At 37.1% G+C, this 15466-nt stretch overlaps 3 protein-coding genes across 7 annotated transcripts; all 3 read right to left on the bottom strand.

Annotated features, from left to right (window-relative positions):
- Positions 1-75: 75 nt before the first annotated feature.
- Positions 76-2419, bottom strand: LOC111204380 (25.3 kDa vesicle transport protein-like). Of its 2 annotated transcripts, none has more exons than XM_022698927.2 (4): positions 888-2419; positions 477-784; positions 320-390; positions 76-195 (listed from the first exon to the last, which is right to left on the bottom strand). In XM_022698927.2, exons 1-4 carry the CDS (start codon positions 1079-1081, stop codon positions 109-111), a joined length of 660 nt encoding a protein of 219 aa, XP_022554648.1. In that variant the 5' UTR covers positions 1082-2419; the 3' UTR covers positions 76-108. The 2 variants fall into 2 exon arrangements, with proteins under 2 accessions (XP_022554648.1, XP_022554649.1); XM_022698928.2 differs by having other exon boundaries at positions 320-381.
- Positions 549-12415, bottom strand: LOC111204379 (protein SHORTAGE IN CHIASMATA 1-like). 2 transcript variants are annotated; one of them, XM_022698926.2, is made up of 9 exons: positions 8379-12415; positions 8166-8252; positions 8012-8083; positions 5994-7930; positions 5447-5651; positions 4680-5159; positions 2904-4562; positions 2738-2830; positions 549-784 (listed from the first exon to the last, which is right to left on the bottom strand). In XM_022698926.2, exons 1-8 carry the CDS (start codon positions 8706-8708, stop codon positions 2774-2776), a joined length of 4827 nt encoding a protein of 1608 aa, XP_022554647.1. In that variant the 5' UTR covers positions 8709-12415; the 3' UTR covers positions 549-784; positions 2738-2773. The 2 variants fall into 2 exon arrangements, with proteins under 2 accessions (XP_022554647.1, XP_048608324.1); XM_048752367.1 differs by lacking the exon at positions 549-784 and having other exon boundaries at positions 2582-2830.
- A 220-nt stretch (positions 12416-12635) lies between these two features.
- On the bottom strand, positions 12636-14793 carry LOC106437542 (eukaryotic initiation factor 4A-1). 3 transcript variants are annotated; one of them, XM_013878444.3, is made up of 4 exons: positions 14654-14793; positions 14168-14231; positions 13984-14087; positions 12636-13873 (listed from the first exon to the last, which is right to left on the bottom strand). In XM_013878444.3, exons 2-4 carry the CDS (start codon positions 14227-14229, stop codon positions 12807-12809), a joined length of 1233 nt encoding a protein of 410 aa, XP_013733898.2. In that variant the 5' UTR covers positions 14230-14231; positions 14654-14793; the 3' UTR covers positions 12636-12806. The 3 variants fall into 3 exon arrangements, with proteins under 3 accessions (XP_013733898.2, XP_048608326.1, XP_048608325.1); XM_048752369.1 differs by lacking the exon at positions 14654-14793 and adding an exon at positions 14324-14633; XM_048752368.1 differs by lacking the exon at positions 14654-14793 and having other exon boundaries at positions 14168-14643.
- Between the last annotated feature and the right edge of the window lie 673 nt (positions 14794-15466).

Here is a 15466-nt window from a genome sequence, read left to right as displayed (position 1 = left end):
TTGGGTAAAAAAGACTCTACTATTGTTGTAGAACATTTCAAAGTCAAATTATTTTAACGAGAAGCCATAACTATATAACTTGATCATATCGTATTTGAAATTAAATAATCATCTGTCATAATCAAAGCTTGATTTGAAAATAACAAGAATAACGAGAATAATGATCGTCACGGGTGTCCATTTTAACGCAATATCCTGCAAAATTTGTAATAAAATAAAGTACAAACATAAGTGACTATAGCCAAAGCCACAAATCCACAAGTGTGATAAATGTATTCCTTATTTGATGAACCATGCATGTGAGTTTTTTTTCATATACCTGAAGATATCGTGAGCACCAAATGGTTGAAACAGACATTCGAGGATCCAAAGACGATATTTCTGATGTTTCTTGCATAAAAAGATAACAAAACTAAATCTTTTGAAGAAAAAAAACGTTTTCTAACTTCCGGTGAAAAAAAGTCAAGAACAAGTACCTGAGAGTTGTCGTCTTTGCATAAAATCATTCAAATGCTCAGTAACTACATCAAGTTCTTGTTTCCGAGAAGCATTCAACTTCGATAGGTTAGCCTGTGTTCTCGTATCCATATATTGCTTCCTTATTCTCCCTATGATCTTACTAAACCTCACGAAGCTATAGGGTTTTGAGGTTGTTTGGATCAGTGCTGTCTCGCCAAAATTATCAAGTTCCTTCCGAAGATCCTGCAGGTAATGAAACAGCAGCTTTCTTGGGTAGGAAGAATCAGATAGCGCGATGTAACATATATTCTTCTCCACCAGGAAGCTTCACAACACAGTTTCAGAACAACAAAAAGATTAAAATGACTAAATTGAAATATTAAAATGAGAAGGATGAAACAAAATTATTGATTAATATGGAATGATACTGGAAAGAATGATGATCAAGCAAGATGCTCATCTTTGGATGTAGCAATGGGTCCTTGGATATTTGTTTTAGGAGTAGTTCGGCTTGCTGTTTGTAGAACAAGAAACTAGCGTTGTCTTGTTGGTTTACATAGGTTTGATCTTGTGCTAGAGGTAATCCATCTTCAACCCTACCAACTATAGTTAGCTTCACCATTATTGTTTCTTGATCTATTCACAAAATAGATCATCACATGTAACTTTCACATATAAACAACGACAGAGAGAGAGACGGAGAAGCATTGTAGATGAAGATATTCCATTTGCGTATGCAGAAGAAAAGAAACAGAGGGTGGTGGTCGGAAGTTAACGAATGGAGACTTTGGGGACAAACTGAAAATAAAAGAAAGTAAAGATTTGAGGGGGGTATTTTCTGTTCATAAACACAACTTTAAGGGAGGGGAAAGAATAATAGTTTTCTTCTTTAGAATTGAAATGATTAATTCAAATTTGATTTGGATTTTAATTTTCTTCTGGATTTCCGGTTGAGTAATAACTGAAGCACAGATGAAATCTAGTCTAGTATGCATCGATCTATAGTAAAGTTTCAATTGCCGGTCCTTTAGGGACTAGGAGGGCCTGGGAGACATGCTAAGATGTGTGAGGCAGAAAAATTATGATATGGAAATGGTTTCTGGACACAATGGATATATAGATACGCTAAAGCAACAGATCAAAGATAAGATTTGGATTGGGAGTTAGAATGAATCCTACAGGAGAAAGAACGAAGAACAGGAGACTCTTACGAGTCCTTAAGCAGCAAGAAAGCTCAACAGCAGGTGGTGAATCTCAAGTAGATACATTGGAATCTAGACTGAAGCAACAATTAATCACTAGAGTAGTCTGAATGTTTGATTACGGTCAATGAACTGGAGAGTCAGGTTAAGGAGTTTAAAGAAAGAGATCGAGGATCGATCACGAGCATGAGAACCTGACAACAAAGAAATTGGCTGAAGCAAACGACCTTCGTCTGCAGAACAAAAATCTAGAGGAAATGCAAGAGAAAGCAGAGAGTTAGATTACGTAACAGAGAGAGACAAAAAACGTGGAAGAGAAGCACAAAGATTTGTCGATGAAAGTCCAGAACAGATGCTTGAAGGTGAGGTTTCCGAAGCTCACCAAGATGAGAGACGAATCAAAAGCAGCAGCTACGGAAACAGAGAAGATAATACTAGAGTGGGAAGAAAGAAAGAGATGAGTTTGAGAAAACTTTGCTTTAGCTAAAGACGAAGACAAGAAGGCAGCGCAGGCTACATAATCTGAATAGAGAAGTAGAAGGTCTAAGCCTGCAGTACAGTGAATTACAAAACAGCTCTGTTCAAGAAAAAATAGAGAACGAATAACTGAGAAAACAAGTATCAAACTTGAAAGTCGATATCCAGAGGAAAGAAAAGGACATGACTAGAATCCTAGATGAAAGGTATGTAACTATAACACTAAGTATGTTTCATGACTTATTTAAGATTCTCACTCGACAATAACAGGATGAAAGCAAGGTCACAGGAAAAGGGGCAGAAAGAGGAGAATCTAACAAATCTATCAGATGAATTGGCTTATTATAAGAACAAAAACAATTCAATGGCGAGAGAATTGACAGAAATGGAAGAGAGATATTCAGAGAAAAGCCTTGGAGAGGTAGAATGAGAAAGACAACAACTTGTGATGGCTGTCAGAAACCTCAAGAACGGTAAGTAGTTTTAGTATCTGTATGGTTACATGCGAGTACTATTCTTGTAACATCACAGAAGAGGAATACTATATGAATATGGTCCATTAATTATGATCTTCAAGAAAGCGATAAAAGTACACTTACATAAAGATTGGTCCACACTGAATTTCTGACTGTTCATTACTTCCAGACCAGTTTTGTTTGGCCTCCAGATCCATTCCCAGCGAAAGATAGAGACTGGAAAGAAAAATGAAAAACAATGGTGTTAATGAGTCTAAGTTATACATATAGGATCATACAGACCAGATACCTGTTTTGCTCGCTTATCAACTGGCGTATACGACCTAAGAAGCGAGTCAAATCTCTCGTTTTGTGGCGAGGCTGAAGAATTCTTGAACCGCTTCTGCTTTCTCTCTTCTGAAACTCTGCTACTACGAGCGTTGCCTCCTTTATGCTTGAAAAACTCTATTATGGAAGGACTCTTCCTCTTGATATTAGGTTTCTTTGGGTCACATCGGGTTTCCAGAGTAGAGGGAGTGAGATGAGAAAGAAGAGATAGTTGCTGCTTCCTTTCTGTACTCCTTTCTCTGACTCTGTTGAGAAAATCAACAGTCCAAGGAGAACCTTGTACTGGATCTGGAGAACGGATTGCGTTTGATAGTGGAGATCCACCAAAATGTGATATCTCTTCTTGGAATGGATGATCTGTTGTGGAAACTGCAGATCTCCGTGTTAAGACTTCTTCCAGAAGAGTCCGTTGCCGTTTTGCTGGGAATTTATCAACATATCCACGCCAAGGAGTAGTGGATCCGGAGGGTAGCCTCTCAGAACTGAAGTTAATCTCAGCTGATGTTGGGAAGATAGGCTGGATAGGTTCAGAGAAAGATAACTTCCTTGCAGACTTTGATTTTCTCGGATCTTCAGCAACATCAGAAACTACTGGAGAGAACCTGTTGTAACCAGGAGAAAGAGGGAAATCTTCCTCGAGAAACTTACTATCCTCTATGTTGATAACTTCACCTTTGTAGTCTCCCATGAAGTTCTCTGAGTTTCTAGTGTCGTGCAAGTTAGCTTTCCCCATCACAGGAAACTTGCGTCCTCTGTTCTGACTCATGGATTCATCTGTAACGGGGAAACTCCAACTTTCAAATCCAGGAAGGTTATCCTCGACTCCAAAATCAGTCTCCCAGAACGTGTCCTTTGATGAAGAACCAGGTCCTGACTTGTTCTCAAACCTCTCAGGATCTTTAGATGGCCAAGAGTCGTTAGGATGAATGATCCCAGAAGGTTTGAGACGTGCATCGGGGAACTCAGTGACAGGGTCAAAATGAAACATCTCATGATCTCTAGATGACCAAGGATCATCAAGTTGGAAATCCCCTGAAGGCTTGCGCTTCGAACCAGCAAACTCTGTCGAGGGAACACAATGGACCGAGTCTTCCATATAAGTCTCATCTTTCCCAGTAATGTACTGTTTCCTTTTCGAATCAGAATGGACATTGAGATGGTGGGTGTCTGAGTCAGCTCCAGAAGATACAGAAGAAGCGCTGTCTGTCATTACAGATTTGGAGTCCTCCCTTGCACCGTATCTGCATAATGAACTGAAGAGTTCAACACTCTCTTCAGGTACATGGTACTTTTGCAACATTTGAACCTTGTTACTATGTGGGAGCTTCATGAATTCGAGAAGTGATCTAGAAGATGACAGAATTACATGAGCTGTAAGCGGGTTCACGGAAGGAAACTTGGTGAGAAATGATTCTGCAAGAGATTCTGACTCAGGCATTTTGGCATGGACTTGTGAAGATTTAACAGAAGATTTGATACACCTCAGTATTATCTCATCAGTTAAGTCAGCTGATGATGAACAAAAGATCTGTAAATTGATTCCCAAGCTGCCAGCTGCGGCATACAGTTCATCAGAAGAGTCCATTACTGTAGCCAGGCAAGTGGGTTCCCCCTCAAAAACCTGCAGGAAAATAAAATAACAATCATTCTTTAAGATGTCTTGTGGACTCATTCTACAGTTTAGAAGAAACCATGGCAGACACATTAATGGCAGGAAGCAAAGTTCAATGATATTTACCATAACACAGGTGCTGAAACCGAAACTCAATGACGTCAAAACATTGGTTGCGATATCCCCAATCCATGAAAGTGAGCTTGAGGAAGCACCAAAAGTTGCATCCGACTTTTTACTAACCTTTCCACAATCATACCAGACTAGGCAAATCGCAGGACTTAACATCAGGTCCACAAGTAGATCGGAATCGCGCTCCACAACTTGCACTCCTTCTTTTTCCATTGCCAAGACCTTTTGATATGTACTTCTTCTGGATATTATCATCTCCTTGTCAACAGTTTTTGTGTTCACTACAATCACACCTCTTTGGTCAGAGAGAACTCCATGCTCATTTATCCAAATTTTTCTTCTAGATTCTTGAGGCACGGAGTCAAATTTAGATTCCTTCGTAGATTCTGAAGATTCAGCGGAACACAAACTGTCAAGTGGAACAAAGTTCAACACTTCTTCCAACCACCCAGTTTTCATCTCAAATTCATCTCCCTACAACAGACATTAAAGTTCAGTACTAAGTTCATATTCGGGACATGTACATTCAAACAAACTGTTATATTACAGACAGCTATGGAAGAAATGTGAACAATTTTAGATTCCACAGTACATAGTGTTGAACTTGTCTAATTCCCAGACACACACTGAAAACATTATTAGTGATATAGGTAGCTCATCTACTCTGGATTAGAACCCTTCACTCAGACTTTAACTATAACAATACAATCTACTTATGTGATCTTTATTGTTTGAAAGTTTGAACGTTGAATTCTGCTTACCTTTACCATTTTGAGACTATAAGGTACTGTAACACCTGCAGAGAGTTGCCCGGACGCACTGGACATATCCAGCTCCACTTTTATAAAATGAAAGCAAGGAAAGGAGTCCAACTTTAAAGGAGATGAGACTCTGGGGGATGCATTTGGACCTCCATATTCTACAATGACGCTGAAATTCTCCACAGGAAAAGATGGAGAAATGCGCCTAGAATAAAATAGCAAGAACTAGTAAGCTAGCTTGCCTACTCTCCAAAAGAACAGTTTAGCCGAAAATGATGAACAAGAATAGATAAAGGTATGTTTCTTAGCATGAAAAGATCCAAAGAGCAAAAAAAAAAAGCAATTCACACTAGCAAATGTCATCATAATATGTCAGAGGTTGGGAAGCAACAGTATTTAGTAGTATCTAGCTATTGCAATCATCATAATAAAAGACCCCTACCGTTATCCATCAACAAATATTTTCCCTGTCCACTTCCCATAAAAGTCATTTTTCAAAGGCTATGATCATTGAGAGAATAATATTATAGCAATAAATGATACTCACTCGTAAGCGACAAGCAGACAGTCTGTGGTTGGCAGGGAACAAGATGCTGTTGCTTCATTAAGATTCAGTTGATTTCCACTTGGGGACGGACTGTTGAGCTCATTGTAAGATAACCCCATGGACACCAATAGCCTCTTCAGCGAGGACCAAAAAACTTTCTCCGCCAAAAGTAACGCTTTGGAATTCCCACGGACAACTTTTGACTGTAAAATCCCCTGGATAACAGCTAGGGATGGATGTGATCTAGTGATGTCTCTCTCAGTTGACATGTGTTCTGATTCAAATGAAGAGTAAAGCGTGTGCAATCCTAGCTTCATGGGATTTGAGCTCCGACATAGCTTGTTAAGATAGAGATATGCCACACGGATACCAAAGAAACATAAATACCATGACATCTGTTTAATTGCTAGTAGCAATGCAAACGTGAAGGTCTTATCATCAGCTGACGGTGTTTTGTGGACATTTGCCTTTCGTATGCAGTCGATAAGCTTTCCTTTCGAAATGCTGAGTAACTTCAGTTTATCTTCTGACAAAGTTGAAATCAACTCTTGTTCATCCTTCACGAGAGTTAAATAGCTCTTCTCAAAATCCCGAACAAGGGCCAGAATATTTTCTGAAGGGCGAACACTGTGAACTTTCATATCCTCTGTCTTCGAGCTTGGGTGCATGCCAGCAGATACACATGAAGCCTTTGAGTCAGTGGACGTAATTTTATGGTTGGCAGTCTTAGCAGCTTCGACTCTAGACTCAAGATTCTCTTCAATCACAGCTTTCTGAGGATCCATGAAAAAAGTTAAGTCATCAAAAGCAGACATTGATTTGAACACCAGGGCAGCCTTTTTAGCATAATCATCCCTTCCACAATCCCGGGAGCCTGTTTCTGGACAAAGGCGTTCCAATAACCCATGAGAAGTATTGACTGGAGGGTGCTCATCAAGGGTAGATATACCATAAAAAGGTTCAGTGCATCTCTCTACAAGTGGCTCGCAGAAAACATCTTCAGAGAGCACGAAATCATAAACCCATCTATCTCCTTCTAAAGATTCCAAATCATAATCAATGTTGCATGTAACTATTTCTTCAGACAGATAATCACAAAAATGGGCTTCATGGTTGTGCTTTGTCTCCTCAAGAAGGTTCAACGGCAAGTATATGTCATTTGATGCCGGAAACTCTTGAGGCTTGATCTTTGACAAATAATTCTCATAAATGAGTTCCAGAGATCTTGTTATCTCATAATCATTTAAGATAGGAGTAGGCATAGACTTAAAGGCATCATCTGCGAAGGCAAGTTCAGAACTGACAACTAACTCATCGAAATTCTTGAAGTTCATCTCTTCACTGAACATCCCGGGACATATTTCTGGCTCAGCGGCTTGTGGAAGAGAAAGGAAGCTACCAAAAACATCAGATATCTCCACATCCAAGATCTGAACTTCCTCAAAATCTACCGAGACCACATCAACAGCCAGCTTCCCCTGTTCAAACTGAAAGCTTTCCTCAGGATTTGGTATTTCCAAGATAGTCACTATATCAATTTCCTCTGGTACCACATCAGACTGGACACTCTTGTTTGAATAGCAATCCGTGGAGAGGATATCCAATAGATCATAATCCTTAGAGCCTATAAGCTCCTTAGGGTTGATAACGAGAGAACTCTCTGTATCCAAATCTCTGGGCTCAATCGTTTCGAGAACAGAAAATATTTTATCAAGCATAGACAAGCTTGATAGTTCGTTCAAGTTTACTTCATCCACTTCAAGAAGGGGAAATACAGCATCTCTGAACCATGGTCGATTCTTGCGGAAGCATTCATCTTCTTTCACCGAAGTACTGTTCTCTGTGAAGTAATCAGAAGAAATGCAATCAACAGAATAAATCTTTTGTTTGATGTCGCTTGAGTTCTGTAGGATAACATCTGACTCCTCGAACTTAACCTGCAATAAGAAAACTATCCAAATTCAGATACAGAAGTAGCTTAACAAGCCTACAAAGCTTCCATGAAAATGTTTAGTTACCGGCTCATTTTCGATCTCTAGAACTTTAGAGAGACATTGTAGATCCTCGATATTGGATGAGAGCTTATTCTCCTGTATTTTCAAAGATACCTCAGTATCACAACGAACGAGAAGTCAATGAACTGGCACATGTTTACAATGAATGAGCAAATACCATTTCTAAATCCATCTCTGGAGTCTCCAGCTGAACAATGTTCAAATCTAGTGTAACTTTCTCCTCAGTGGCCTCTCCTTCACTCTTCTGCAACAGATCAGTACTTAGATTATTCCAATTACTGTAACTATCGCAGATTCAACGGAAACTGTGCCGTTATCATGATTCCAGATCTATGCCAGAAACGAACAATCTAGGGATTCGAAATCTCACCTCGAGGAACTGAGGATCTCCACGGCCGAGAATAAACCTCAGCTCGTCTCCGAGGGAAGAGTAATCCATCTCGAAAGCTCCGTAGTCGACGGTGACGCGATCGGGAACCACGTCGGAGAGGAACTTCGACAACGCATCTCCGATAGGGAGATTATCGATCGGGAGAGAGAAGCCTTCGATAGGTTCGAATCGAAGAAACTCTTCTCTCGGGTCGCGGAAGAGAGGAGCCGGGAAATCATCGGGAGCTGGGAGATTGAGGAAGCCTAGGGCTTCGTAAACCTGAGAAGGCGGAGTAGAGAAGTAGTCGATGTTGAGAAATCGACCTCGCATCGTACTCTTTCGGGGGGGATTCTTAGTGGATGTGACTTGTGAGAATGCTGCAACGGAGACGACGACGGCGAAGAAGGAGCTATTTTGAAATTGGCGCTTTAATTCTTCGCCGATCGATTTTAAGAAATAAAATAAAAAAACAGTCAAAATGTGGAAGAGAGTATATAGGTTTGGGAGTTTGGGTATGTATCTAACCGGATTTGATATGGGTTCAATCGGGTTTCAGTTGTTTAGTGGTATATTAAAGATTGGTTTGTATTTTTGGGTTTAGTTTGGATATAACACACTAAAAACTCAGTCGAATCCGTTCAACTTCGGATTCAGTTCTATATCGGGTTTCAGTTATTCAAACACTTGTTTGTGATGATTCAAATGTACATATTTTAGTTTAAAAAATTGGCAAGTTTAAACAATTTACACAGATATAAATTTGGTGATATTATTCAGAAACAGTAGTTCAGAGAAGAAAAACATAAACAAGTTAAAAATTAAGAGAGAGTCTTAAAGGAACTTTGCAAAAAAGGAATAAAATGACTCATCTATTGTCCCTTCAAAATTATTTTATGGATTTTCCTACACCTAGAATAAATATTAATGTTAACCCTATTCTAACCTTCTAATCTAATCTATTAAAATTAAAGTACAATTATTACTTAACTCTAAGTTTTCCTTAAAAGTTACAATCGTATGCATGTCATTGAGATTTAAATCATTCATAAATAATATTTTAATAATTTATCTCTCATCAAACCGTGGTTTTTTTTTTCTCTCTCTTCTAAATATCACATAGAGAAAAAACTAAACTTTTTCTGATTTTTCCTTAACATAGTGAAATCTTCAGTGATTTCTAAAGATCAGATCTTTTGTTTTGTCTATATTTTTAAAGATCAAGCTTTACGTGATAGATACCTTAATATCTTACCGTGTCAAATTAGAGTGATTCGCTCAAAAAATCGAGAATTCCTTAAAACTTATTACTATTTTTTAACTAAGTTCAGCTTATAATCAAACAATAGACGGAAGATTCATGAAGTTTTCACGATATCAGCCAAAAACGAAGAAAAATGGTGTAAAACTCGTGGAAAACCATGCAGCCGTCGAATTTAAAACACATAAAACTTAGAAACCTAAGGGAGAAAACGACCAGTAATTATAAATGATGTAAACACCTTTCATTAAAGATAAAATTATTAAACATGCAAAAATGCAAAAATGCAAACTGGCCAGCTCGAAAACTCACAAACTTAGAAACCTAAGGGCCTGGCCACTACGCCAAGTTTTCTTTATTGTATATCAATAAGTATATTTCAATAGATATATTTATAATCTATAGCCACAAAAACATAAAAAACCGTAAAAGTTATAGCTAGGCGTAACCCGAGCATACAAGAAACGCCCAACGAGTTTCCGAACAGTGGACTAAACTATTGTTTAAAGTTAGAGACTGAGTAGACGATTAATTTATAAGCCATACATATATTTTGGTTACTATAACCAGTGTTCTTAAACTAACATATGGTTAATAAATTTTAAATGCTCGCTATCTTTTTTATTTCCACAAAATATTCCTAATATATATAAACATAATCTTTAACCGTCAATGTGCCTAATTTATAACTCCCACATAAATCTATAAGATTGTAATTTTTCATTTTCAAAAAAAAAAATCAAAAATATAGAAGAAAATGATCGAAATTTATATACTAATACCAAAACACAAACACAAACATATAATATTATTGTATATCATTGAATTCAAAATTATTTACAAACGTTGTAGTAGGTTTATTATATTATACATATGCGAAGCGAAGTGGAAATTAGACACGCCCAACATACTTGATTGAGTTAGAATAATCATGGATAGAGATATCTGTGGAAATATATGAAACCAAAAGAATTATGTGAAACAACATAACTTCAACTCTAAATATTTATTTAACTCTACAAAGCTGAAAGAAGTTCACACGTTTTAAAAGTAACAAACAAAATTCTACAACAGAAGTATGAAATAATGAAATTCTTTGGGATCTTGGATGTGGAAGAAACTGTTAAAGTTGAGACCATTCGTTTATCAGTTTATTTAAGTGAAGATAAATAGTGGTGCTACAACTTCTTTTTGGTTAGATAATTGGTCTCCTTTGGGAAAACTAATTGATCTAATAGGAGAAGGTGGATGCTTAGCTCTGGGTATTTCGCTGCACACTACAGTGGAGAGAGCAATAAAGATGTATAGGAGCAGAATGCATAGAGTTCCTGTATTTCGTCAGATTGAGCAAGAAGTATTGAAGTTGAAAAGTAGTGGTATGAATATGATGGAGGATGTGTGTCTATGGAAGAGGGAAAATGGGGATTTCAAGCCGGGGTTTGTCACCTCTCAAACTTGGAATCTCATTAGATCTCGTTCATCTAAAGTGCAGTGGAGCAAAGGCATTTGGTATCCAGAGGCCACTCCGAGGTTCGCCTTTCTTTCTTGGCTCGCTGTTCGTAATTGACTAGCGACGGGAGACAAGATTATCAGATGGAATCCATTAGCCATCTCTACTTGTTGGCTTTGTAAGCAGGAGCAAGAAACGAGAAGTGTGGAGTAGGACTATTGGAAAACTGGCTGGTAATGAATCGAGTGTTGTAAGTAGTGGTGAATGAAATGCAAGAGAGACATTCGACTTTTCTGTTGAGATACTGTTTTCAAGCAGTAATACATGCATTATGGATGGAGAGGAACGTCAGAAGAATTGGGGAACCAGAGCAGCCAGTTACTTGCCTTATTGTTAGAATGGATAAACTGGTGAGAAACAGAATAACTTCTCTTAGAAAAAAAAGAATGGAACTAAGTATGAAAAGACAATGGAGGTTTAGTTTGGAAGAGAATAAGTATATGAGCAAAGTTTGAATTTTCTGTTTATTAAAGAAACATAGTAGTTTTGTGTACAAATTTTTTTTTTTAAGATGAGTAAATTTAAAAAAATTCAAAAAGAAAAAAGAAATTACCACGATGGATCAAGAAGAAGAAAAGATGACAATTCAGTCTACAATTTCAGAAAAAAATAATCTATGATTCAAGTAATAGAAATTAGGAAAATGATATCAATTAAGGATATGTTTAGAGTTTCAATGTTCAACAGTAACAGAAAAAAAGGTGATTAGTATAGGTATAACCAAAATTTCCTTTTTAGTTTACTTCAATTAACCTTATTGTAAAATATATTAAAAAACATATTATTGCAACGCAGGATATTCGAACACGGAACAGGCCACTAATTATTATAAGCACTTAACCTTAAAAACACCAATAATATTATGACTAAGTTGCCGAATAAATATTTGTAAATATGTCTGTTGGAAGCGACTGCTTGATTGGCTTGGCCCAAGGGCCCCGGCTATGCCTGTATCAAGAATTGGATTAAATACCGGTTATGTTATTATAAACCGGTTCACTAGATATTTATACAAGTACTGTACAAATGTTCGTTCATCTCTTAAGATGAAGTTTGTTACATTCATCTCATCGTGATCCTCCGTTACTGGAGGTGAAATTTTGAATCCCTAAGATTGTTCGTTTCTGCAATTTATCTGGAATCATGATATTGCGCTAGATCTTTGATAGTTGTAGATACCTGCTAGCTTAGTTATAGTAGTCTGGCTTGAGTTAGATTATTACTGATCTGTTGCAGAATGTTGAATATAATTGAGTTTCCAATTTTATAAGCATTCATATAGTTAGTTATATTAGTAATGTTGATTTGTATTAAGTTAGTTACACATCAATTTAGAGAAGAGTTGTGTCTCTCTAAACATAAAGTCCTGTCTTTCAAACCTAAAGTCGTGTGTTTGTTGTTATTCTATTTAACTTTGTTGCCGTAATGTAAAAACTACAATTCCTTTTGCATATTCCATTTGCATGAGTGATTAATTAAATATTGCACGAACAGAAACTAAAAATATTATTGCATGAGATGAAGATGAAGGTTAGTCAGACGAGACATATGTTCCAAAGAGTTGGTAAAATATACTTTAAGAGAAGACAGATGGATAGAAAACCAAACAAGAACCTTGCAAAACAAGTAACCTTTTATTCTTCATCAGCGAAACAAGGGTTCAAAGCAGATCAGCTAGGTTTGATGGAAGCTCCTCAACAACCATATTGTAAAACTTCTGGATATCAGCAAGCATTTTCTCATCATCACGAGTCACAAAGTTAATCGCCGCACCTTTCCTCCCAAACCTTCCACTTCTTCCGATACGGTGAAGGTAATTCGCTGGCTGAGTTGGAAGGTCAAAGTTGATGACCAGAGACACTTGCTGCACGTCAATACCACGAGCCAAGAGATCGGTTGTGATGAGAACACGAGAAGAACCAGACCTGAACTCTCTCATGATGATGTCTCTCGTGTTTTGGTCCATATCTCCGTGAGTGGCTGAGACTGTGTGGTCACGGCTTCTCATTTTTTCTGTGAGCCAGTCAACTTTGCGACGAGTGTTGACGAAAATGACACTCTGAGTGATGGCTAATGTCTCGTAGAGGTCACAGAGAGTTTCGAATTTCCACTCTTCTTTGTCCACGTCCACGTAGAACTGTCTGATACCTTCAAGTGTTAGCTCGTCACGTTTCACCAAGATTCTCACTGGTTTGCTCATGAACTTCCTTGTGATCTCGAGAGCTTCTGGTGGCATTGTAGCTGAGAACACTCCTACTTGAATCTTTGGTGGGAGAAGCTGGAATATGTCATAGATCTGATCCTTGAAACCACGGGAGAGCATTTCATCAGCTTCATCAAGGACAAACATCTTTATACAGTCAGAGCGAAGTGACTGTCTTTGGAGCATGTCAAAGACACGACCTGGAGTTCCAACAACAACATGGACACCAGCTTGGAGGATACGCTTATCGTCAAGAACACTGGTACCACCAACACAGGCATGAACCTTGACGCCAATGTAGTCTCCGAGAGCACGCATGACCTTCTCAATCTGCTGAGCAAGCTCCCTGGTGGGAGCCAAGACCAGAGCTTGGCACTGGACAAGGGTGACGTCAAGCTGCTGCAAGACACCAGAACAGAAAGTTGCGGTTTTTCCAGTACCAGACTGTGCCTGCTGGATCACATCAAGACCCTTGCAAAAGGGTACGATTCCTCTTTGCTGAATAGCAGAAGGCTTTTCAAAACCTAGAAATATCAAGAGGGAACAAACATTAAAAATTAAACAAGAATCCCAACAAACAACAAACAACAAACATCAAAAAGATGTTAACTGTTGATGATTCATCTTGACATACCATAAGCATAGATACCCCTAAGAAGGTTCTCTTGCAAACCCATGCCATCAAAACTCTCATAAACCTCATCATAGGAGGTGAAGAACTCATCGTGTCCCTCCAGGCTGCACCAAAACAGAAAATAAAGAAGAACAAAAAATTAGCCAAAGTACTAATTAAATGTAAAAGAGGTTAAAAGACTTACATTTCACTGAGTGCCTGATCAAACTGACGCGCATCATCAAACTGTGTTGCCGATCCTGCCATGACTATAACAAACACACCCACACCCACAACAACAAACAAAAAACAGAACTTTAGAATATAAAAGACACCAAACTAGAGCTTAAAGATAACGAACCAAGCAGAAACAGAATAGCCAAAAATTGAGATTCGGTAAACAAAGCATTGTAATATCTGAATAATATTATGTCAGGAGAGAAACAACGCTAATTGGTCCATCCAGATATACATATCTCTCTCCATAGAAAAAGCATATAATATAACATAAGCCACGACTATAAAGAGGGTTTCAGCCACTAATTGATTCATGTAGCGAACGAAGTTATCAAATCGAGAAATTCTTAAACCGACCCACAATGAATCAGGGCCAAATCAATCGCAAAGACAGTAAAATCAGACAAGATCCAAAGGTAATCAATTTTTATTTTAAAAAAAAATACTTTAGAACCTTTGAGGTTGATTAAGAGCAAAAGTAAAAGATCTTCTTAAGAGAATTGAGGTTAAGAGATAATAGATATAAAGGGTGTTAGACAAACAATATATATATATATATATAGAGTCCCCTCTTTTTCATTCTCTTATACCATAAATATATATTATGTGATATTATTTAGTAACAATATCTTGCTATATTTTTTATGAGAAAAACAAGAAGTATATCTTTATGAATTGAATTACAAGTTACAACATATATAACATTATGTCAAAGTTTTCAGATTTTGTGTATTAACTAAATTGATTATTCTCTTCATTAAATATTGATGATAATAAATTAAACGATTTTTTTAATTATTCTATTTTTCAGTTCTTTAATAATAATATCTTACTGTATTTTTATGAGAAAAACAAGAAGTATATCTTTATGAATTGAATTACAAGTTACAACATATATAACATTGTGACAAAGTCAATGTTTTCAGATTTTGTGTATTAACTAAATCGATTATTTTGTTCATTAATATTGATGAAAATAAATTAAGTGAATTTTTAATTATTCTATTTTCAGTTCTTTAATAATAATATCTTACTATATTTTATGAGAAAAACAAGAAGTATATCTTTATGAATCTAATTACAAGTTACAACATATATAACATTGTGACAAAGTCAATGTTTTCAGATTTTGTGTATTAACTAAATTGATTATTTTCTTTTTGATAAATTATTGACACGTGGATCTCTTTTTTTTTCTTCTTCTCAAATTTGAAGATATTATGAAGTACAATAAATATATTTTTGTTCCATGGAGATATGATATTAT

The sequence above is a fragment of the Brassica napus genome, chromosome C3, assembly GCF_020379485.1.
Source record: "Brassica napus cultivar Da-Ae chromosome C3, Da-Ae, whole genome shotgun sequence".
NCBI classification, from domain to species: Eukaryota; Viridiplantae; Streptophyta; class Magnoliopsida; order Brassicales; family Brassicaceae; genus Brassica; species Brassica napus.
Note: the sequence above shows the minus strand (reverse complement) of the source record. Positions and strands in the feature narration are given on the sequence as shown.